A 23,554-nucleotide genomic window follows, 5' to 3' on the forward strand; every position below is an offset into this window, starting at 1 on the left:
AAAGTGCTTAGCACAGTGCCTAGCATGTAATAAGTGTTATATAATTGTTAGTTATTATTATTATTATCATTATTATTATTATTATTGTCATTATCAAATTAAATAAAATTTAAAGTACTTTGCAAGTCTAAAAATACTACATATAAGTGCTAACTATTGAAAATAATAATAAATGCCTGTTGACTGACTGATGCTGACTATTCAATGTAGCTACAATTCTGCTGATCCATGATGTGCATAAAGTATCTCCCCAGTAGAATATAAGCTTTTTGAAAACAGAGACTGTCTTCACTTAAGTCTTTGTTCCATCAGCCTACCACAGCACCTAGAACAGTTATTGGCCTGTATTAGGTACACACTAAGTGCTTATAGAATTGAACTGAACATTGCACCACACTAAAAATGGCATTAAACTGCCAAGACCTATGGAACATAGAGGACAAAAAGGATCTTATCAAAGCAAGGGAGGGTCACGCTCAACCAGCCCAATGGACGCGCAATAAACTAAGGCCTAAATGAGTACTCATCCAAGAAGAGTCCAAAGAGGGCGTTAAAAACATACTATGTCCATGGCACTTAGCAAGACACTATTGATATCCACATATACCAAAATTATAAGTGATCCTTCTGACCTGACTTTAAAGCAAATATTGTCAAGGCAAAGAAGGCTTAATTGGGGAACAAAAGAGTAAGTGTATTTCCCAAATACCTGTCATAGTGCTAGAAATAGAAAATATACCTTCACAGACTTCTAAGGCAATCACAACTATTCACAAGAGAAATAGTCATAGGCTACAGAGGGCCAATGAGGTCATTTTTAAATGCTTCACACCGTCGATCAAAGGCTCCAAGCAGTAGTCCCGATACAGCAGAAAGCTATTCTCATATAGAACAAAGGAGAGCAATATCCCAAATATTCCAGATGTTTCTCCATGAGAAGCCTTTTTTAACTAATTGATACTCTCTAATACTGGCTACGTCCTCTAACCCCTTACCGTGGCAGGTTCCTTTCTTGTTCCACATCTGAGCCCCCAGCAATATTAAAACAAAGCAGAGAAGTGTCCCAAGGACAAAACAGATGATCCTCAGTAGATTATCCCCTTCCTGGGCTGGGGACAGGGAACCTTAACAGAAGCAGAGATTCCAAAAAAATCCATGAGTCAAGTATGTTCCTCCTCCTCACCCCCACAGGCCTATACATCCTCAACTGTTTTCCCACTCTCTATGAGGAAGTCAAGGTTGAAAGGCTTGCTTCCTCCAGATGTTCCCAGGGTGTTCTTGTCCTGCTGGGTCACCAATTCAAAACAAAAGTTCTCTTAGCAACACTGGCTTAAATTTATATTACACTCACATTTTAAAGTCATTTATAATTTTCAAAACATTCTTCTTCCCCCCACACACACACACACCACCCCCACCACCACTACCACCAACAGCAACAACCCTAAGAAGATGAGCAAGTATTCTCATCTTCATTGTCGAGACGAGGAAACTGAGGTACAGATGTTGGAATAGGAAGTGGAATCTAGATCTTCTGGCTCATGTGCCAACATCTGCTTTAAGGAAAGAACAAACAGGAAATTTGGAGCTATAAAGGGGAGAAGGCTCACCTCTTCCAGGCAGTAATGCTGTCTTCTCTTTCCTACCTGAAGAGAGATAGAGAAATTAAATCAAAGGCAAAAAAGAAAGTCATATGGAATCATATGGAAAGCTGCTATATTCTCCTACATCATCCAAACTGTCATTAATGACACACGTCAAGGTATTCCTTGCTTGTCCTTTTTGCCTTAGAGTTCATAGTCCTGAACATGGTTGATGATGCCCACAGCCACACTGGGACAGTCTTCTTCTATACAACCCACACTCCGCTCGGGGCCCATTACTCACCAGAGCAATTCACAGCTGCATCTTCCTTGTGACCACAGTCACTGCGTCCCCAGGGCTCTGCAGGGCAGTCCCATAGAGATAGTTCAGTCCCCTTGCACTGCACCTCATCCAGCCAAACAGCCCCTGTCCCTGGTCCAAAGGCAGCCTCTCCCAAAGCTGATACAGCTGAGCCACAGCCCAGCTGCCGACACACCACTTCAGCATCTACCAGGTCCCAGGAATCATCGCACACTGTTCCCCAGGAGCCGCCATGCCAGACCTCCACTCGCCCAGAGCAGCTGTCCCCTCCATCCCTGACACGCAGCCTGTTTGTCCCTGAAAATGCAGCCACTAGGAGTTACTGACAGAGGCAGACAGACCAGGCCTTTCCTTAGTGACATGTAGTAAAAAGTGACCAAACAAATACCTGTGCAGTCCTGGTCTGCTGAACAATTAAGCCTCTTACCTGGACCCTCTGAGGTTTTCTCTGTCCATTCTATAAAGATAAAGTATTGGGAAATATCAGAAGAAATGATATTACAGCGTTGTGAGAATGAGTCATTCCTGCTATAGTAAAGAATAGGATTTCTAAACTAAAATCTCAAAAGGGGATTAGCATCCGAGACCATGGAGCACAAAAAGGTAATGCAATCTTAAGCTACATTCTGAGAATCACAGTCTCAGAGACACATCCTCTTTGACATACTAAAAGGTAAACATCCTCACTGTATGTGCCATGGTCAAACCATATTTGAGGTATTGTGTTCTGGGTTCCACATTGTAGGAAGGGCATTAAGAAGCTGGAGCCTATCTTGTGAGAGGTAATCAGTATAGCGAAGGGACTGAAAAGTATTCCATGTGAAGATCAATAGGTTGAGAAAGAAATGGCAGGTGACTTCACAAACATTTCAAGGCTAGATCGTGGCAGAGGGATTAGCTTTATGTTGTTTAACATCAGAAGGCAACACCAGGAGAATGGGTAAAAGTTTCTGAGAAGCAGGGTTTCTCTCAATAATATAAGAAAACTTTCCAACAGTTAGGATTACCCAACATTGGAATGAGCTACAATGGCATATAGGGAATTTACTATTACCAGAGGCCTTCAAGCACAGGCTGGATGACCATTTATCAGGGATTTGGGGAAAGGGATTACTGTTCTGGAATCAGATCTCAGGTCCCTTTCTACTACTCTTCTATGACCTATGACAGGTCAGTTTCAGCAACTTTACAGGTATAAAAAGGAAGTCAGAAACTGAATGGTAACTAAGCCACCAGCATTAGAAATCAAAGGGATAAGAAATCAGACCATCACACGTGATCCAGGCCTCATCTCCTCGGGAACATGAGTGTGGATGCCAGGAGGTCGATGGGCACTGCCACAAAGATTTAGTATATAGGCTGCGGCATTCAATTTTGTCCAGCCAGCTAACTTCTGAGCCTCTGTAAGCCATCTGTTTATTCTCCAGCCAACCCTGTTGTCCACATTTCAACTGCTTGCATATAACTGCCAAGGAGAGTTCTTTCAGGGAGTTACTACACACGGCTCCCCATGTTCCATTGTAGAAAACTTCCAGCCACCCAGCACAGTTGTGGGCCTCACTGGCCAGCCTCATGGCTGTAAAGTCTAGGAGAAAAACATAAATCAATCCTGCACTGGTTTCATCATTATAAATTCATAGTTTCACATATTTATGAAGGCAGAAAGAACTTTATCAACTACGGAATCCATCCTCTTTTTTTAAAAACAGAAGTTTTAAAAACAAGATTCCACAACTCATTAATGATAATGCTAGGACCAGAACCCAAGTCTCCTGACTCCCCAGTAATTAAATGCTAAACCGCACTGAAGCTAGGTGGCCCAGTGGATAGAATGCCAGACCTGGCATCAGTAAGATTCCCTTCATGAATTCAAATCTGGCCTCAGACACTTACTAGATGTGTGACCTTGGGCAAGTCACTTAACCTTGCTTGCCTCAGTTTCCTCACCTATAAAATGATCTGGAGAAGGAAATGACAAACTGCTCCAGTGCCCTCTTCTTGCGATATTGAGAGAAGGGAGATTTTACAATCCTCGAAAGGAGTAGTCAAAGAAGGAATGGAATAGTTGAAGATGAAGCGACTCTAGTCAGAGCCAAAGGACTGACCTGAGCAGAGAATGCCAGCATCTTCCTTATGTCTGCAGTCATGCTGGCCCCAGCCTTGGAATGGGCACTGCCAGAGCTCAGACTCATTGCCAGAGCAACTTAGCTCATCCAGCCAGATGGGCCCAGCCCCTGCCCCATAGTGAGCAGATCCCATGGCACTGAGGGCCACACCACAGCCCAGCTGTCTGCAGACCACACTGGCATCAGAGAGGTCCCAGGCATCATCACATACTGTGCCCCAGGTGCCATTGTGGTAGATCTCCACTCGCCCAGCACAGCGGCCAGTGCCATTCACCAGGCGGATCCTTTTGCTCCCTGAGGGACAAGGTTCATCATTAAACATGAAAATGAGAGGCCAGGAAGGATTCTGAAAGACTTGGCAGATACTCACCTGAGCAGATGACACCAACTTCCTGAGTGATCCCCACTGGAGCCAAGGCAGACGTGGACATGTTACACTGGCCCAGCTGGGTCTCATTGCCCATGCACTTCATACTGCTCAAACCCACAGAGCCCACCCCTGGGCCTGAGGTAAGAGAGGTATAGACTCTCTCTGCCTTTCCACATTGGAGCTGTCTACACAACACCTGGGCACCATTAAGGTCCCAAGCACCATCCAGAACTGGGCCCCAAACTCCATGCAGAAAAATCTCCACTTTTCCATCACATCGGCTCTGTCCATCCTTCAAACGGAGAAAATCTAAGTTCAGGGAGAGGGGGAAAAAAGAAGCAAACATTTAAAAGAGTTTCCATCTGTTATCTGGGTTTGAGTGGAATGGAGACACACCCCAGGGAATAAGAAGCAAATTAACTGGTTTTGACTGAAGATACTGAGTCTGCCAAGGATCATGAGAGGTTTTGAGTAGAGAAGGTAATAAATGAGAACAAAATTAATTGGAGACAAAATAGAAGAGACAAAGATCACATTGAAGAATAAGCTCCTTTGGATAATTTCTCCTTTTTGTGATACTCATATAGTCACAGGCCATCCAGGGAGTCTTGACCTCAGTGTCAATGAACTTTGTTAGACAAGGATTATGATAACCAAATATAGCCAAGGTGGTAGAAAGAGCACTGGGGTGAGGGGTGAGGATGGAGGCAGAGAGTGACATCCAGTCAAGATATCACTTGAGCAAGAAGCAGACCACCCCCTCCCACATCCCTACTCCAGCAAAAGCCTGAAATTCACATCATACCAAATAATAATCAAGAAATTCAGTGAAAAACTAGAGTGATATTTCCCACTCCATAACCGTATAAGAGATCAGCCAGAAGCCCATAGAAAATAGGAAAAAAGGCTATCAAAAAATCAATGCCAGCACAGTATAACCTACAAATCCAACCAGAGATTGACCGGGGACCTATGCAGCCTCCAAGGTTCTCTGTCCAGAAGCAAGAGTGGAGGGCTCCTCCTGAGAAAGTCCCATGGTTGTCAGCCCCAGGGTAGGGACTGTAGAAGTCTCAGGGACAAGCATTAGGCAAAAAACCAGCACTTTACTACAGGCCACAGACCTGGACACCCAAGGCCTCAAGGACTGTGAGGTCACCAATATTCTGTCCTGAGATGCCACAGAAAGTACTGAAGATCTAGTGTTCTGAAACTCAAAAATCTAGAAGGACTTAATCCCAGGAGATAGAGTTCAATACATGAACCCAGGGAAAGACTATCAGGACTCATCACCCCATGCAAAACACAGCAACAGACAGAGCCTGAGCCTTGGCACAAAGCCCCAGTTCAAGAAGGAAAGCTGGAGAGACAAATAAATCAAAGAAAATACAAACCAGTACCAAATCTAGAGATCTTCAAAAAGAATAAAGTAACTACAAGCAGAAACTCAAAAGAAATAATATTTTTCACAAGGACAGTATGATACCTAGAAGAAAAGAATTAAGAAATAAAAAAATTAAATAAAGGGAGAATAAATAACATAATAGAAAAAGAGGTAAACTTTACTCAAATAAAAACTAAAATAGACCAAACAGAAATCAATGACTTCATTAGACAGCAAAAAAAAAACAAAATATTGAAAAATAGAAGAAGCTATAAAATATATGACATCACAACAACTGACATGGAAAAGGAAGTCAAGGAGAGATCATTTAAGAATCACTGGACTTTCTCAATTTCTCAATGAATTTTTTTAAAGGCTGGACTATATTTCAAGAAATCATACATAAAAACTGCCCAGATCTGTTAGAATCAGTGGTTTTAATGATGAAAAGAATGCATTAATCATCTGCTGAAAGAAACTCCCAAAGGAAAGATCCCAGGAATGTCATAGCCAAAATCCAGAGCTTCTACCAAAACACACATACATAAACACACACACACACACACACACACACACACTATAAGTATCCAGAAAGAAATGATTCATGTACCAAAGAACTATGGTCAGGATTATACAAGATCTGGCAGCTATAAATGAGAGGAAGACATGAAATACAATATTACAAAAGAGATAGACTTACAATCAAGAATAACTTACCCTCAAAAGTTAAATATAATGATACAAGGAGGAAGTGATGGATCTTTAATGGAATAGAGGATTTACAAATACTTCTGATACAAAGACCAGAGCTGAGTAGCAACTTTGAAATATAAACACAAGAGTTGAGAAAAATCTAAAAAAGTAAATATATCAGAGTAATTGGAAAGAGCATATAATGACATGATTCCAACATTCTAATAAGGGGAGAAAAAACAAATAACAAGAATCTAAAGGAATAACTTAGATTGACCCAGACAATTTAGAAATAGCTGAACAAATTGTGGGGTACAAATGTAGTGTAATACTATTATTAAATAAAAAGAGGAGAAAAGAAAATATTTTATAGAATCCTAGATGGTACGAACCAGATTCCTAATAGTGCTTGACTCTGAGCTGTATAACATTTTTTAACAATATCTTGAATAAAAGCATAGATGGCATGGTTATTAACTTTATACATAACACAAAACTGGAAGGAGAAGTTAGCAAAATGTAAGAGAGAGTGAGGACCTTGAGAGGCCAGAATATTGGACCAAATCCAATGAGATGAAATTTAATATGTGTAAGGTATTTCTATTTCTAATTTCATCATGAATTTAATAATCTACATAAGCTCAAATATTTTAACATACAAAGAACAAGAGTATTGTCTATTAAACTAGAATTCTGTTACATAGTTTTAGGGGTTTTTTAAATATATATTAAATTTAATGGTACAATAACAAAATTGTCTTATTTGTGTCTCCTTCTGAACTTGTTTTTGGATCCTTCTGATACATGTAAAGAATTACACCTGGGTTCAAAAATTTGATCCCACAAATACAAAAGTGAGGAGGAATTATTGCACAGAAGTTGACAAAAACTGCTGGAAAACTAGAAAACAGTGTGACAGAAACTAGGTATAGATAACATTTCATACCATATACCAAGATAAGGTCAAAATGGGTACATGATTTACATATAAAGGGTGAAACTATAAGTAAATTAAGAAAGCATGGAAAAGTTTATCTGTCAGATTGATGGATAAGGGAAAAATTTAGAATCAAAGAAGACATAGAGAGCATTACAAAATGTAAAATGGATCACTTTGATGACATAAAATTAATAAGTTTTTGCACAAACAAAACCAATGCAACCAAAATTATAAGGAAAGCAGAAAACTGGGTGAGGGGAAATTTGCAACAAGTGTCCCTGATAAAGGCCTCATTTCTCAAATATATAGAGAGTTAACTCAAATTCATAAAAATACAAGTTATTCCCCAATTGATAAATGGTTAAAGGATACGAACAGGCAGTTTTCAGATGAAGAAATTGAAGTTATCTATAGTCATATGAATAAAGGATCTAAATCACTATTGATCAGAGGTATATAAATTAAAACAACTCTGAGGTACCACCTCATACTTATCAAAATGGCTAATATGATAACAAGAAAAAAGTAAAAAGTAAAATGTTGGATACCGGAGGGGTTGTGGGAAAACTGGGACACTGATGCACTATTGGTAGAGTTGTGAAATGATCCAACCATTCTGGAGAGCAATTTGGAACTACGCCTAAAGGGCTATAAAATTGCATACCCTTTTGACCCAGCAATAATGCTGCTAGGTCAATATCCCAAAGAGATCCAAAAAAAGGGGGAAGGACCTATTTGTGCAAAAATATTATAGCAGCTCTTTTTATGGTGGCTAAGAATTGGAAATCAAAAGGATGCCCATCACTTGGGGAATGGCTAACCAAGCTGTGGTATATGATTGTAATGGAATATTATTGTGCTATAAGAAATGACAAGCAGGGTGATTTCAGAAAATCCTGGAAAGACTGACATGAACTGATGCATAGGGAAGTGAACAGAACCAGGAGAATGTTGTATACAGTATCAGCAATATTGTTTGATGAAGAATTGTGAATGACTTAGCTATTCTCAGCAATACAATGATCCCCAATGACTAATGATGAAGCATACTATCCACCTCCAGAGAAAGAACTGATGTTAATTGAATAGAGACTGAAGCATGCCATTTTTCACTTTATTTCATTTTTTTCTTTGAGTTTTCTCACACAAAATGACTAATATGGAAATGTTTTACACAATTGCACATGTATTGCTTATATCTGATTCCTTACTATCTCAGGGAGTGGGGAGGGGAGGGGAAGGAAGGAGAGAGAGAGGGAGGGATAGAATTTATCATTCAAAACTTTAAATAAAAATGTTTTAAAAAATTGGGGGAAAAAACGTAAGAGTCTAAGTAAATCAAAAACTCAAAATAACTCAACAATATAATTAGACAGCCAAATTTTTTAAGCCATAACCTTGGGCTGCATTCAGAGAAGCCTCCAGGAATAAGGAAATCATAATCCCACTGTACTCAGCCATTATCCCCTATGTCTGGAGTGTTCAGTTCTGGGTGACACCTTTTAGAAAGAACATCAATAAGTTGATGAGCCTAAAGAGAAGGATGAACAGGATGGCAAAGATACTAGAATCCATACCATATAAGGCTCAGTTGAAGAAGTTAAAGAAAGATGGTTAGCCTGCAGAAAGGAAGGCTCAAGGGAGACATGGCAATAATTTTCAATTATTTAAAGGCTGTCTTATGGGAAAAGGCTCTGGATTCCTCTTTTTCAGTTAACAAGCATTTCTTAAGGGCTGACTATATTTATTATTTATTTATTATTTATTAGCCAGGCACTGTGCTAAGTGCTGAGGATATAAAAAGGGGGGAAAACAGTCTCTGCCAGCAAGAGGGTCATATTCTAATAGGGAAATATATAGTATATATAAATATATTTGCATATGTTTATGTATGTGTATGTATATATAATATGCATGTATGTATATGTGTATATTACCTCCTATTAACACATATGTTTCTTGTTGGTACCTAGTTTTTTTACAAGTTGTCTCCCCCTCTTTGAGGTACCAGAGGGCGGAATTAGGAGCAGTGGTGAAGGAATTATGGGTACAAATTTAAAAGAGAAGAAAAAGCTTCCTAATAATTAGAACTATCCCTAAAGGCATGGGGCTATCCTGTGAGGTAGTATGTCCTTCCTCCCATCTCCCACTAGAAATATACAAACAGAGGTTTATTGTAGCTAAGCTATAATGTTTGTCTAGTATGTTTTAGATGAGATGGCCACTGAGATGGTACTTCCAACTTTTTTTTTTTTTGCTTTTCTTTTTTAATGTATTTTTCACGCCAACTTTTTTTTTACTTTTTAAATTAGTTTACCTATTTTTAGTTTTCAAAATTTACTTCCATAAGCTTTTGAGTTTTAAGTTTTCTCCACCTCCCTCTTCCCCAAGATGGCATGCAATCATATACATTGTTATTATACATATTTTCAAATTAGTCATGTTGCAAAGAAGAATCAGAACAAATGAGAGAGAGAGACAGAGAGAGTAAGAGAGATTGCAAATAGTATGCTTCAATCTGCATTCAGACTCCAAAGTTCTTTCTCTGGATGTGGACAGCATCTTCCATCATGAGTCTTTCGGAGTTGTCTTAGATCCTTCCATTGCTGAGAAGAGCTAAGTCTGTCAATATTAGTCATCACACAACGTGGCTGTTACTGTGTACAATGTTCTCCTGGTTCTACTCACTTCACTCAGCATCAATTCATATAAGACCTTCCAGGGTTTTCTGAAGTCCGCCTGATCATCATTTCTTATAGTACAATATTATTCCATTACATTCATGTACCAAAACTTATTTAGCTATTCCCCAATTGATGGGCATCCCCTCAATTTCCAATTCTTGGCCACCACAAAGAGAGTTACTATATATATTTTTGTACATATGAGTCCTTTTCCTGTTTTTATGATCTCTTTGGGATACAGACCTAGAAATGGTATTGCTGAGTCAAAGGGTATGCACATTTTTATAGCTCTTTGGGCACAGTTCCAAATTGCTCTCCAGAATGGTTGGATCAGTTCACAACTCCACCAATAATGCATTAGAGTTTCAATTTTCCCATATCTTCTCCAGCATTACCAATTTTCCTGTTTTGTCATATTAGCCAATCTGATAGGTGTGATGTAGTACCTAAGAGTTGTTTTGATTCGCGTTTCTCTACTCAATAGTGATTTAAAGCATTTTTTCATATAATTATAGATAACTTTAGTTCCTTCATCTGAAAACTGCCTATTCATGTCCTCTGACCATTTATCAATTGAGGAATCACCTTCCAACTCTTAATCTCTTTGATTAGGGAAGATTTGCCCATGGTCACACAGGTAATAAAGTCAAAATTCAGACCTCGTTTTCTGACTTCAAATCCAGTGTTCTTTGGACCACACATCACTATCCCTTCACTTACCTATAGAAGCCAGTTTGCTGATCTCACCCCTAATAAGCCTTGTCAATTTCCCCTATCAACAATCCCATCTGTCTGTCTCTGTCTCTGTCTCTGTCTCTGTGTTGGCACTCACCTGAGCAGATGGCCCCAGCCACATTCCCCAGGGCACACTTGGATGCCCCCAGTGTGCTCACTGGGCAGTTCCATAAGTGGGACTCTGTCCCTATGCAATGAAATTCATCAGGCAAAATCCAACCATCTCCTTCCCCAAAGTAGCCTCCTCCTGGGGCTGCTATGGCATGGCCACAATCGAGCTGATGGCAGAGGACATTGGCATCTTGCAAATCCCAGTGAGTGGCACAGAGAGGAGCCCAGGACCCAGGTGTCTGGAATTCCACTCTTCCTGAACATCTGTTGCTGCCATTCACCAGCCTGTATTCTGGGAAAACAAAAAATGGGGATTCTCATGAGGGGATCCTAGTCACAAGTGACAAGAGATGCCGACAGCTGATTGAACTTCAGCAAAGGATTGCATTTCTGATATGGTGAAGTATCAATACCTACTAACCACAGAAAACATGCCAGATACACACTAAGCAAAATGGCATAGACATATTTGCTGTCCTCTGGGTTTATAATCCAAAGGCAGTAGACATTAAATATTGTGAAAAATGATATCTCCAGTCTCTTGGAGACTCAGAGTTCCACCTCCCCCCACCAGCCTTCTGTCCAAAGTTCTTCAGAAACACATTACAAATAATGAGATTGCATTGAATCTTCTTATCTTGGTCAAACTTCAACCCATGAGTGAATTGATTTTATCCTACTCAGGTTTAGATGGAGACAGATTTACAAGACTGAGGGTGATGTTTCTTTTGATGGTGGATGATATTGGCCCCTGTGCACTAAGTGACATAAGTCATGTACCCAACACCTCATTTTAATATAACCCACCTCCTAAGTATGTAGACCAATCATGGTTGATTGGCACCCCTTGGTAACACCTACTCTTCCAAAGGTATATGACCCTGTACTCCCAAATCCCAAATTGAGCCAGTTCTGAACGGGCCCCCTTAGTGGGGGTTCCAGTTTTGGACTGAGCTCCCATGCAATGAATGTCAAGCCAGCTTGAGAGAAATTAAACTGTGGACACACATATCCTAATCTTGTTTGTCTCTTTCTTAGAACAGACTTGGTAATAAATTGGGGTTCACATTAATGTTGTCATGACTTGGATTTGGATTAAGATTTTTGGGGTAAACTTTTTTTACCCCAACAGAGTTGGGACTGGGTATCCACAGGACTTTCTCCTGAAGTTCCAGCCCTGAAGTGTGGGTAAGTCTTATCCCCAAAAATCCCTGCTCTTTATCTATGACTTCTCATTTTAGGTTGCAGTCCATTTTCTTTTTTCTCCAAGTGGCTCTAGGGGAAGAGATCCAGACAGGTCTTCTTGGAAGGATATCCTTTGTAATTGGCTAGAAGTCAATCAGAGTAAATTGGCATGTGACAACTCTGAATTTTGAGCAGTAAATTGTATTGTAATCTAAACTGATTGCTTTTAGAAGGATGTGGAACTAAAGGATAACTCAGAATAAAATTAGATTCATGTGCACTTTGCCTTGTCAAGCTGTTTCTTTCTCTTTGTGTGTTTGTAAATTGTTTCTTGTTTGTGGTGAAGGATTTAAAATTCATCCAGGAAAAAAAAACTTCTAAGGAACTTCTAAGGTCTTTAATTAGAGAGAGAACATTGGGAAAGAACTCCCACCTTAGGCTTTCAATGGGAGATTAAGATTTTTTGGGGGGGGGGGGAGTCCCAACACCGGTCAAGTTGGGATACCAGAATAAAGTTAGATAATGAGTAATGGAATCAAAAAGTAGGGAGAGACTCTGTCAGAAGTTAGCGGAAGGTGCAGGAAGCAGTCATTTTACTGATAAGGATCTAGAGCAGACAGCCCAAATAGCAAGGGTTAGGGAGGGAAAGATGAGGGTTTGAATTCAGGTTTAATCAGATCCCAAAGCTAAAGTTTGTACTTTATCTTTAAATTCAACCTAGAAAACTGTCTTTGCACCCCCTTCTGCCAATTTATCTGATATCATGGAAATGTGTTTAAAACTGCAAAAATAAGGGTTTTTTCTGTCTTTTAAGCATTAACATTATAAAAAACTGTTTGTGAAGGGTGTGGGAGAAATACAGCTCTCTTGATTTGCAAATTGCTAGGCATTAACTTCCCCCAGATTCTAACAGGAGATTTAGAAATGCATTTACCTAAATTGAAAATGGGTTGTTTTAAATTTTAAATACATTACAAAGCATAGGGCATTATTACATTTCTAAATTGTGCAATTTGGCAAATAATTTTATCACCTATGTTGTTAGAAAAGCAATTTCTCTTATAATCTAGATGTTGTTAGATTAAGAATTGTACTGTCAGAGAAAAAGAAAAATGAATGGTTTAGGGAGCTATTAGGTCATTCTCTGACCATTTTGAAGTACTATAATTTAAGAAATCATAAACTTCCAAGTTTTGTCTATATTTAAAAGGAAGTTTCAGCTAAAATTATTTAGTTCTCATTTATGAAAATTAAGATTGTTAACTAAGTTATTTGGAGTTATTGTTCAAATCAAGTATTTACAAAAGTATTTTTGTGAAAAGAAACTTGGTAATTATGTAAAGAAAGGACCTTATAGAATGTCCTTGTAATTAATTTAGTTAGTTATAGAACGGGATAAATTGTAAGCTGTTTTTAAGAAAGGGAAATACTTTTATGAAGAAATGTTTTGCAAAATCTTTTGTGTGATTTTTATAAGGCCTACTATATCTCCATTTGCAAGCTAATTTGTTGCAGCAATAATTTGACAATGATGACAATTATGTTAGTGTTTAAACTTATCATATGCATAAGATTCAATTCCTGACGTATTTTATGTTATTATTTAATCAGGAACTAGAACATGTATAGGAATGCATGCAAACTACTTAAGTCTCACTTTAAAGATGTTCCCTAACAAATGTGAGATTATAGTCACATATCTGAAACTGATTATTGGAACTTGCTATTCAAGACCTTATGGGACCATGAACTGACTTATTCTGAGTCTGATTCCAGGTGTGGTTATCAAAGAATGCTATTGAGTCACTGATCCATGGTGCCAACAACCCTATGGGGGTCTCTGTGAACTGCAGAGGGTGTTTTCATGGGAAAGTTGAGAAAACAATTTCTGCAAGAGCTGAGAGAGGATTCTCCTGACTCAATTTCCCCAATATGAATATCCCACCTGGCAGACTTTAAGCCTGGCTCAATGCAGCTGGCCATCTGCATCACTTTTTCTTGGAATTACCATGAAGTTAGGGAAACACTGTTCCTTAGTTAAGTTATGTTCCTGTTCTTTTATGGCAAATTTCTAAAATCAAAAAGTTTTGTAAGCACAATATTAAATCTATTAAATAATAGATTGATGCAGGAACATCTGAGGTTACTATAGTATGATGCAAGTATAAGATTAAGCTTTTTGGCCTAGAATTTTAGTATTAAGTATTTAACCTTGACATCTGTTACTAGTATATATTTTTGTATAAGTTAGGTTCCTTCAATTCCTCATAATGGTATGGGAATAATTAGGTCAAGGACTTATGAAACCAGGATATTATTCTGTCACTTGGTTAATATCACACCTGATTCAGTTTGTTACAATTAGTTAATATTAAAAGAATGACTTGTGGTATATCTTGTAAATGCCTTAAAAGAAGCATCCACTTTAATTAAGGGTTATTTATTTGTACATGACCGGAAGTTGGATGTGTTTTATTACTTGATATGTACCGTTTTAAAATTGATTACTCAATGTATTTATAAATGTATTGGAGTCTGTTATTAATTCCTTAGTGGAATCTCATCCTCCTGATAGGGGAATGAATAATGAATTAATGCAAAATATAAAGGCAAAATATAAAAACTAGAATTAATGCAAAGTATAAAAACTGGGTTCTATTTTTTTGTTACTTTTTTTCGAATTTGAGCTTCTTAAACATGACAATTGGTCAAGGTTCCACTTTTGATTTTATAATAATAGAGACACAACAGTTGAGTTAACTTTCATTATTTGATCCGGTTATTGGCAAAGTAATTTAAAATTGTGTTAAGATCAATCTTGTAGGAGAGTGGACACAAGAAAGAGGATCTCTGCAAGAAGACAGTCTGCCGGACACTGCTTGAACAGAACTTAGACCAGAAAACTTCATCAGATGATGTGCCCCTGCAGACAGCTGTATGAGATGAGACTTCTGAGCCCCTTAAATGGACAATTTATTGTTTACTTTTTCCTTTTGCTATTTACTTACTAAGAGGACTGCCTCCTTGATTTATCAATGTGACAATCAATTTCTCTCTCCCCTCTCCTATATTGTTATAAGTCCCCAAAACCCCTTGATGAAGTATTGACCATATCAGTTAGTGATTCATTGAGAAGGTTACACCTCTCTTTAGAATCAGATGAGGGATTGTGAAAAATGATTTCTCCAGGTAATCTGTGTTTTGGAGACTCAGAGCTCCTACCCCACCCCACCCCACTGCCAGCCTTCTGTCCAAAGTTCTTCAGAAATACATTACAGATAATGAGATTGCATTGAATCTTCTTATCTTGATCAAACTCCAACCCAGGCCTGAATTGATTTCATCCTACTCAGATTCAGATGGAGATAGATTTCCAAGCTGGGGCTGGTATTTCCTTCGACAGTGGGTATTATTGGCCCCTGTAGGCTAACGGACCTAAGTCACACATCCAACACCTCATTTTAATATAACCCACCTCCTAATATGTAGACCAATCACGGTTGATTGACACCCTTGGGAACACCTACTCTTCCAAAGGTATATAACCTTGTACCCCCAAATCCCAAATTGAGCCAGTTCTGAACTGGCTCCCCTGGGGAGGGCCCAGTTTTGGGCTGAACTCCCATGCAGTGCATGTCAAGCCAGTTTGAGAGAAATTAAACCATAGACACATGCACCCTAATCTCATTTGTCTCTTTCTTAGAACAGACTTGGTAATAAAGTGGGGTTCATAATAGATAGGAAGTATAACATACAATCTGATGCAATGCCACTGGACAAATTGCTCTTATTAATCATCTACTCTAGTTGGGGCACTACAGGCTTACAGGAATTATGCCCTCCCCTAAGCATCAGAGAATGATTTCTGGATTGGGGCAAACAGAACTAAGCATGTTTCAAAATGAGATTGTTCATTGCTATATTTCCAAAACACAGGTATACCTTAATCTATGCAATAGGCATGTCACTGCAAAGATATGCATAGAATGGATTTTGGAAAACTGAAGCATATTTTAAATGCATTATGAGAATCATTCTATTCAGAGGAATCTTATGGCAAATGCTTTCATAAAGCACAGAACATTTAGTAAAGCAAATAATCAAACCCTAACTTATTGATGTTGTAAGTCTAAATTTATATTTATCCAGGTTTTAAACGTCGGCACACCTGTATCAGTTTGTATGTTTGATGTAAACCAACTTGTAGAAGCCAATATAGGAAAAGAGAGGTGAGAAAACTTTTTGTAGGTTCAGAGACAGGGAAAATCTATGCAGGCATTCCCGTGGCCCTAGAAGAACAAAATATAATTCAACAGCCTGTATCTCCAACAGATATAGGAATTGGATCACTGCCGATTCTACCCATTCATCTTTCCTAGCATGGGAAGTGTGGGAAAGGGAAAATAAGGGAAAAGAAAAGGCCAAAATGTTATAAAAGATGAAGAAAGTGTAAGACAGACAGCGAGCTTGGGGTAGCAACAGAAATGCGGGAATAAAGGGACTAGCTCTCTCCAGGTTTGTAGCAAGTGAAGCTAAAAGATATGCATAGCCTTGACATTAGGTATCTGGGCATGAGAAATAAAAGGAACTTATTAACCCTAACCTAAATATCAAGTGAGCTCTAGGGAAGTGCCTGATGAATGTCAGTAGTAAAGTTGTCAAAACAAAAGGATTGGACCTTTGTTGTTCTGGGCAGTCTGATTGTAGGCAGGATTAACAAAGGAGTTTAAAAATATAGTACTTAGCCCTAGGCATATTTTAATTTACACACTAACACATGTGGCAAAGTGCATAGAACAATAGACCTGGGGTCAGGAAGATTTGAATTCAAATCCTGCTTTAGGTGCTTACTCACTACGTGACATTGAGCAAATCATTTAATTCTATCACCTTCAGTTTCCTCATTTGTAAGATGGGAATAATAATAGCACCTACCTCTGTGGGTAGTTGTGAGGGCAAAATGAGATACAGCTATCCCTTCCACATTGCATCGTGGGGGTGGAGGTAGAGGCAGCACCCCCCCCCACCCCCAATCTGGAAAATCCACATAGAAATTTTTGGCCATCTCTTCATACCAGAGAAGAAATCTAATTTTTTTTTCTTTTTCTTTTATGGAGTATTTATGATACCTTCTTGTAAAATTTGGATCAAGTATTTGGTTATAGGCTATATAGAGATCAATGTTAAGTGAAAAATAGTGTATGAAAAAGAAATTTAAAATACAAAATAAATACAAAAGTTAAAAGTGCTCTGGAGGAGGAGGAGGAAGAAGTGCAGACCTACACCCCTAGTGGTAGGAGGCAGGAGTGATGGAAGTACAGTCACCAGCACAATGGGGGTAATTTCTTATGCCAACCTGAAATATACAGAAACCTCAGTGTGGAAAGGAATAGCTATATTTATAAAGGGTTTAGAAAAAACCAAAACTCTATGTCATGTTAGCTAAAAGAAGGCAGAGAAGGGAGAAGAAAACATCAACAGATTTCTGTCCCACTTTAAATACATATATAAAGAATATTTTTGGAGACTTCCACTTCCGGGAGCCAAGATGGCGGAATAAGAGGTGAGTCACTCTTACCCTCCCTTATTAACCTCTAAAAGCCCAGAAAATATCACCCCAAGAAAAACCCTGGAACAGCTGAACCAGCAGAAAGATGGGGTGCAGCAGTCCAGTAGCCCAGGTAGCTTGAGGGATTAACGGGAAAGACCCCTCTTACCCTGGGGAAAGGAGAGCAGTACAGAACAGGAGACATCCCAGCAAGCTAGTGGAGAGCCCACCTCAGCATACCAGGAGGAGATCCTGAAGCCCAGGTGGTGGAGCAGGCAAATACCAACACCTGGACCCCCAAGTGCCTCAGTGAGGGCGGGGGAGCAGGTGGAAATCAGCTCAGAAAACCACCAGGTGCCTGAGCATTTTACAGCAACTGGCTCTCCCAGTGCCTCAGCAAAACTAAGGGAAGCAGAGCTCCAAGGGGGGCCAGGTGGATAAACACCCTACAACATCCATCTGAAAAGAGGTGAAGAAAGCAAAAGGAAAGAAAGGCCCGGGTGAGCAAGAAATCTCTAGGAACCACACTACCCAATCCTACTCCTAGAGTTTCAGTGTTGCTGATTCCAGTCCAACACCAGGTGCGCTGCCAGAACCCTACAGCCTCCAACTGCCAGTATTGGAAAATTGCAGTACTGAAAATCATGATGAAAAAAGAGCCTGGACAGTATCTTTCAGGAAATCATAAAAGAAAACTGCCCTGAGGTCCTAGAACTGATCACGTCCTGAAAGACATCCCAAATTGAAAACACCAAGGAATATAGTAGCCAAATTCCAAAATTACCGGATCAAAGAGAAAATACTGCAAGCAGTCAGAAAGAAACAATTTAAATATCATGGAACCACAGTCAGGACCTTGCAGCTTCTACATTAAAAGACCATAAGGCATGGAATATGATATTCCCTAAGACAAAGAAGCTTGGATTACAACCAAGGATCAACTACCCAGTGAAAATGAGCATAATCTTTCAGGTGAGGAGATGGATATTTAATGAAATAGGGGACTTTCATACCTTCCTGATAAAAAAACCAGAGCTCAACAGAAAATTTGATCTTCAAATATTAGACTCAAGAGAGACATAAAAAGGTAAATGGGACAGAAAGAAACAACATATTATTAATAAGGGCAAACTGTTTACATCCCTACAAGTTGTAACCCTTGAGAACAGTATTGTTATTACACCATGTTAAAGGGGTATACATAAAGGGGGTGGGTATAAATTGACTTTGATGTAATGATGAAAAAAAATCCAATCAAGTGTGTTAAATGGATCCAAGTAAGTAGATTAATCTGATCTAAATAAGAAAATGTACTGAGAGAAAAGGAAAGGAGGAGGCAGACAAGGGTAAATTACATCACAGGAAAAGGCACAAAAACCTATTACAACAGAGGGAAAGAAGGGAGGGAGATGAGTATTGTCTGAACCTTACTCTCATCAGATTTGGCTCAAGAAGAAAATAATATAATCAGTTACTAACAGAAATCTAACATGCCCTATAGGCAGTAGGAGGGGAAAAGGGAAAGAAAAGGGAGGGAGGATAGAAAGGAGGGAAGAAGTAGTAAGGGTAAAGGGGAAGGAAAGGGAGGGGGATAATAGAAGGGAGGTGGGACTGAGGGAGGCGGTGGTCAAAAGAAAAACGTTAGTAAGGAGGGAAAAGGAGAAAGGAGAAAGAGAAGCATAAAGGAGGGGAAGGATGGAGAGAAAGGCACAGATAGTAATCATAACTGTGAATGTGATATATGAATGTAATGGAATACTATTGTGCTATAAGAAATGATGAACAAGCTGACTTCAGAAAAACCAGGAAAGACTTGTATGCTCTGATGCTGAGTGAAGTGAGCAGAACCAGAAGAAAGTTGTACACAGTAACAGCCACATTATGTGATGACTAATATTGATAGACTTAATCCTTCTCAGAAATACAGGGATCTAAGACATCTCCAAAAGCCTCGTGGTGGAAAATGCTATCCACATCCAAAGAACTATGGAGTTTGAATGCTGATTGAAGCATACTATTTGCTATTTTTTTTTCTTTTGTTGTGTTTTGTTTCCTCTTTCTGGTGGTTCCTCCTATTAGTTCTAATTCTTACTTACAACATCACTAATGTGAAAAAAAAAGAATATTTTTTGTAAATTTAAAAAGCAAGAGTCTGACTTTGTTTCTATTCTTTAATCCTTGCACCAATTGCAGGTGGAGACAGGAAACCTTTTGCAAACCTCTTTATAATTGCTAGCTATCATTATTATCACTCCTAATGTTCTTGCCTAGAATTATCAGGAATAACAAAGTTGGTTTTCTTAACAATACTTGGAAATGGGCATACATACACTTTGCTCAGACCAGTACTCACAAGAAAAGGATGTAATTACACTTGATTTACACATCTCCCCCAACAGAATATGAATCCTGGAAGGCTAGGAAATATTTTAACCTTTCTTTGTATCCCAAGCATCTAATATAACACCTAGATGGGAAACAACCTAATAAATGCTTTTTTGATTGATCAAGCGATTGATTCTCTGAACTTACTTGGAAAGCCATTTCATTCACTCAACAATTATTCCCAATGAATATTTTTTAACCTTCTAAAATGTGCAAAGCATACTTAATTAGTTTCTATTTAGTGGATGCCCACTCCACAGAAGGCATTGCATTATATTGGGGGAGTTTGGACCTAAGATTCCATCAGTGGGACTGTTATAGTTTAGGGGTTTTAGGAACCCCAAAATGGCATTCCTAAAGGGCAAAGGGTGCAGGTTTGCCTCAAAAGAATTTGACCACTCAAGCCTCCTTTCAGTCCAAGTAGAGAGTTTATTAAAACACCTGTTGGGGTAAGAGAGATTGCTAGTGAGTCTGCTCATTTGATAGGGATAAGATTGATGTTTTTATAAGGAAAAAGATTGTGGGAAGATTTGGATGGGATTAAGGAGTGGGAAGTAGCCTGAGGTGGTCTGGAGGTAACAGAGAATGAAGGGTTGAGCTAGGTTGAAGTTAACAGAAAACTGAGGGTTGGGCTAGGTGGGGCCCCCCTCCACTCCCCCTTCCCTGCAATGAAAGGACAGTTGAACTGATTACTGGGATGGGAGATGCATCAGGCAAACATCAGGGATCTAAGCTATGTGGGAAAATCCAGGTGATTTTCCTTTTTGGGGTCCAGATTCCAAAGACGTGGTTCTTTCCTTTTACAGGTTCAGATCCCAATCTCATCAGGACCAGCTCAGCTTCCTTCAGAGGGTACATCTTCACCATGGCTGTACCTTATATATAGTCAGCATTTCCCAGGACACTAAAGGATTAAGTGATTAACCCATGATCGTTCTACTATTAAGCATCAAAGACAAAACTTGAAACCAGGTTTTCCTGCCTCCAAGGCTGCTTCTCATTTGCTGCCTCTTGTTAGCTTCTGTAGTCTATACTATGGGGGCGTGAGAAATGAATATTTATCTTTTGTATTTAATAACTAATTATTGAATCAGGACCAAGGTTTTTCCCCTTTTCTACTTCCTTGTCCAGAAACCAACCGTGTGGGAAATTTTTCTTAAAAGATCTACCCAGGCCAAGATCTAATCAGTCAGTAAAAGAAATTCTAAGTTTTGGGCTAATGGGTGTATTCTTGATCACTGTGTTTGCTCAGAAGGTCTGGGGAAGTGTTGATTCTCCCTTTTGTCAAGAGTGGTGATAGGGAAATTGATGTCTCTTTGACCAAGACTTGGGTGACCCAAGTCACATACCCCATAATAATCATTTAGGATCAATTGAGCCCCAATAAGGGTCAAAAACCTGAATTAATTTTTTTTCTCTCTGAGTGAACTAAAAATGCCCCTTCCTGTGTCGGCAACTACAGGACCAGATGAAACTGACCATCATTCTTCTTGTTTGTGATCACTAAGTACAGGATACCTGGGACCAGACACTCTCTTAAATAGTGGGACTTTTCTTATCTTAGCATCCTATGGGCATATGTTATGTAGGGCAAACACAGATATCCTGGATCTATAGTTTCAATTGACACTTTGACATCCTCCTATTTTATTGTATTTACAACCTATTCAACTAAGAAACTTCCTTTCCCATGCTACATGTTAAAAAAAAAAAAAACATATGGAAGCTATATTTTTTGAGTAACACAGACATCCTGAGTCAAGGGTTTAAACATCCTCCTAAAATTGCTTGATTCAATCAGAGTTAAAGCTCTGGCTACATGTCGCTAACTTAAGGGAATAAACAATGCGGGTTTACTTATCACCTAGCTTCTTGTCTCTTTAACCAACTTTCAGGTTGACAGTAATGGTGCCATGACTGAGATGGAACTGAAGGAGTAGGTGGAAACAACACCCCACCCCAGCAACGCTAGTGGTTTGGGAGCCTCAGGATCCAGTTTTCCTGGAGCTTTAACTTTGACGGGGTCGGGTAAGTTGTCCTATTCCTAGCTTCCATGGACCTCCCACTAGTTTGGTTGAAGTCTGAAAAAATTCCCTCTAAGCTAGCTATGGGGTTGGGGATCAAATCGAAGTTTAGAAACTCAGGTTACTGTATCATTTAGGTCCCCTCTGGTAGATATCAATCTGGAGAAATTAGCTATGGTTCAGTCAGAAACTAAAACTAGAAATCCAGCTAACAAGACCACCCCCTCTTGTATGTCAAGCCATTGCCAATCTGGTGATTACAAATATTTGCCAGCGCTGATGTCAGTTAACTAAAGAGAACCCCAAATTATGTTGGCCACAATAGGGGTTCTTTTGACTGGTCAAAGTTACTTTATCTTAAAACCAAGTTAAGCTTACACGTCAACAAAACATCTAGCCAGGAGTGGGAATGTATTCATTGTTGGGTTGCTGAGATGGCTGAGGGAAAAGGAAAAGCAGAAGCCTCTTCCCTTAAGGCTCGCAAAGTCACTTCAGCACTCTTTCTCAGGCTCTGAATAATCCCCTTCCCTTTCCCTTAAAGGCTATGGTCCTGACGGGGACTCAGATCCCCGAACTTAACTTCATTGGGACTTGCCCCTTTAAATGTCCAACCTTTGAGGAAGGCTCACAAAATCCAATTGCCCTATCAGGTCTTGGATCCTTGCAAAATTCCCCAACCCACCTCCCTCAGAATAATAATAAATAGTCAATTCGTATTGGACATTTTCTAACAAGCCTCTAACTCCCTCTCTATCATTGAGTGCACACTATGTTTGTATTGTATTTGTTCTGTCAATTTGTCTGTCAGTGTATGTCTCTGTATCTGTATCATGTGTGCTGTACCTTATAAGATTTTAAATGCAGCCAGAGACTTCTAAGGGCTGCAGCTAGGAAACAACAAACCTGTAATACTCCTTTTCTTGTGGTTTCAGGCCTGGCCAGCCTAGACCTACAATAAAAAGTTAGAAACAGCTAAAGACATCTTAGCAGATTCTGGAGATGTTGAGATTAATCATTAAGAAGTTTGGAAATTGATCATTTTGATATTGTTGGAAAAAACTCCTGAGAATGGGGGTAATTCTAGGAGCTCACCCTCTGATAAAACACCTCCTCCCGATCCTGATTCCTCATTCCCCACTACCTCCCCAGAGATAAGTATCTCAATATGGGGATTGTGAAAGAGAAGAGAATTCTGACGAATTGTAGGGAAAACTTAAATCAGCCTTCCCCATCTGGCAAAAGGAGGGGAAAGGCAGCTATCACAAACTAGCAGTGGTCCTAACAGCCCTGTGCCCCTGGGCACCTTGCAGCCCACCCCTCTAGGCAAGGCCTGGGAGTAACACCCAGGTTCAATACATTCTGCCCACCCAGCCCCAGCAGCTGCAAATGGCACCAGTTTCAGTAAATTCTGCAACTGTGGGGGGAAAGATGTGGACAGGTTGAAACTACGATAGGATTCCCTAAGCC

The 23,554-nt window shown here is 39.4% G+C and overlaps 1 protein-coding gene across 3 annotated transcripts in view; it reads right to left on the reverse strand.

The window, feature by feature from the left end:
- Nucleotides 1-23,554, reverse strand: part of LOC114042576 (scavenger receptor cysteine-rich domain-containing protein SCART1-like) — a 53,071-nt gene that overhangs the window by 8,935 nt on the left and 20,582 nt on the right. The window contains exons 5-12 of one of the 3 annotated variants that reach the window (XM_027861260.1): nt 10,932-11,237; nt 4,402-4,710; nt 4,011-4,325; nt 3,173-3,490; nt 2,333-2,362; nt 1,888-2,202; nt 1,611-1,646; nt 996-1,124 (exon numbers count right to left, since the gene is read on the reverse strand). In XM_027861260.1, coding sequence (XP_027717061.1) covers nt 996-1,124; nt 1,611-1,646; nt 1,888-2,202; nt 2,333-2,362; nt 3,173-3,490; nt 4,011-4,325; nt 4,402-4,710; nt 10,932-11,237 — 1,758 coding nt within the window. Of the gene's footprint in view, nt 1-995; nt 1,125-1,610; nt 1,647-1,887; nt 2,203-2,293; nt 2,363-3,172; nt 3,491-4,010; nt 4,326-4,401; nt 4,711-10,931; nt 11,238-23,554 lie in introns of all 3 variants that reach the window. The other 2 variants (XM_027861259.1, XM_027861261.1) reach the window with 2 other exon arrangements.

The sequence above is a fragment of the Vombatus ursinus genome, unplaced genomic scaffold (assembly GCF_900497805.2).
Source record: "Vombatus ursinus unplaced genomic scaffold, bare-nosed wombat genome assembly UNPS02014601.1, whole genome shotgun sequence".
Taxonomy (NCBI): Eukaryota; Metazoa; Chordata; class Mammalia; order Diprotodontia; family Vombatidae; genus Vombatus; species Vombatus ursinus.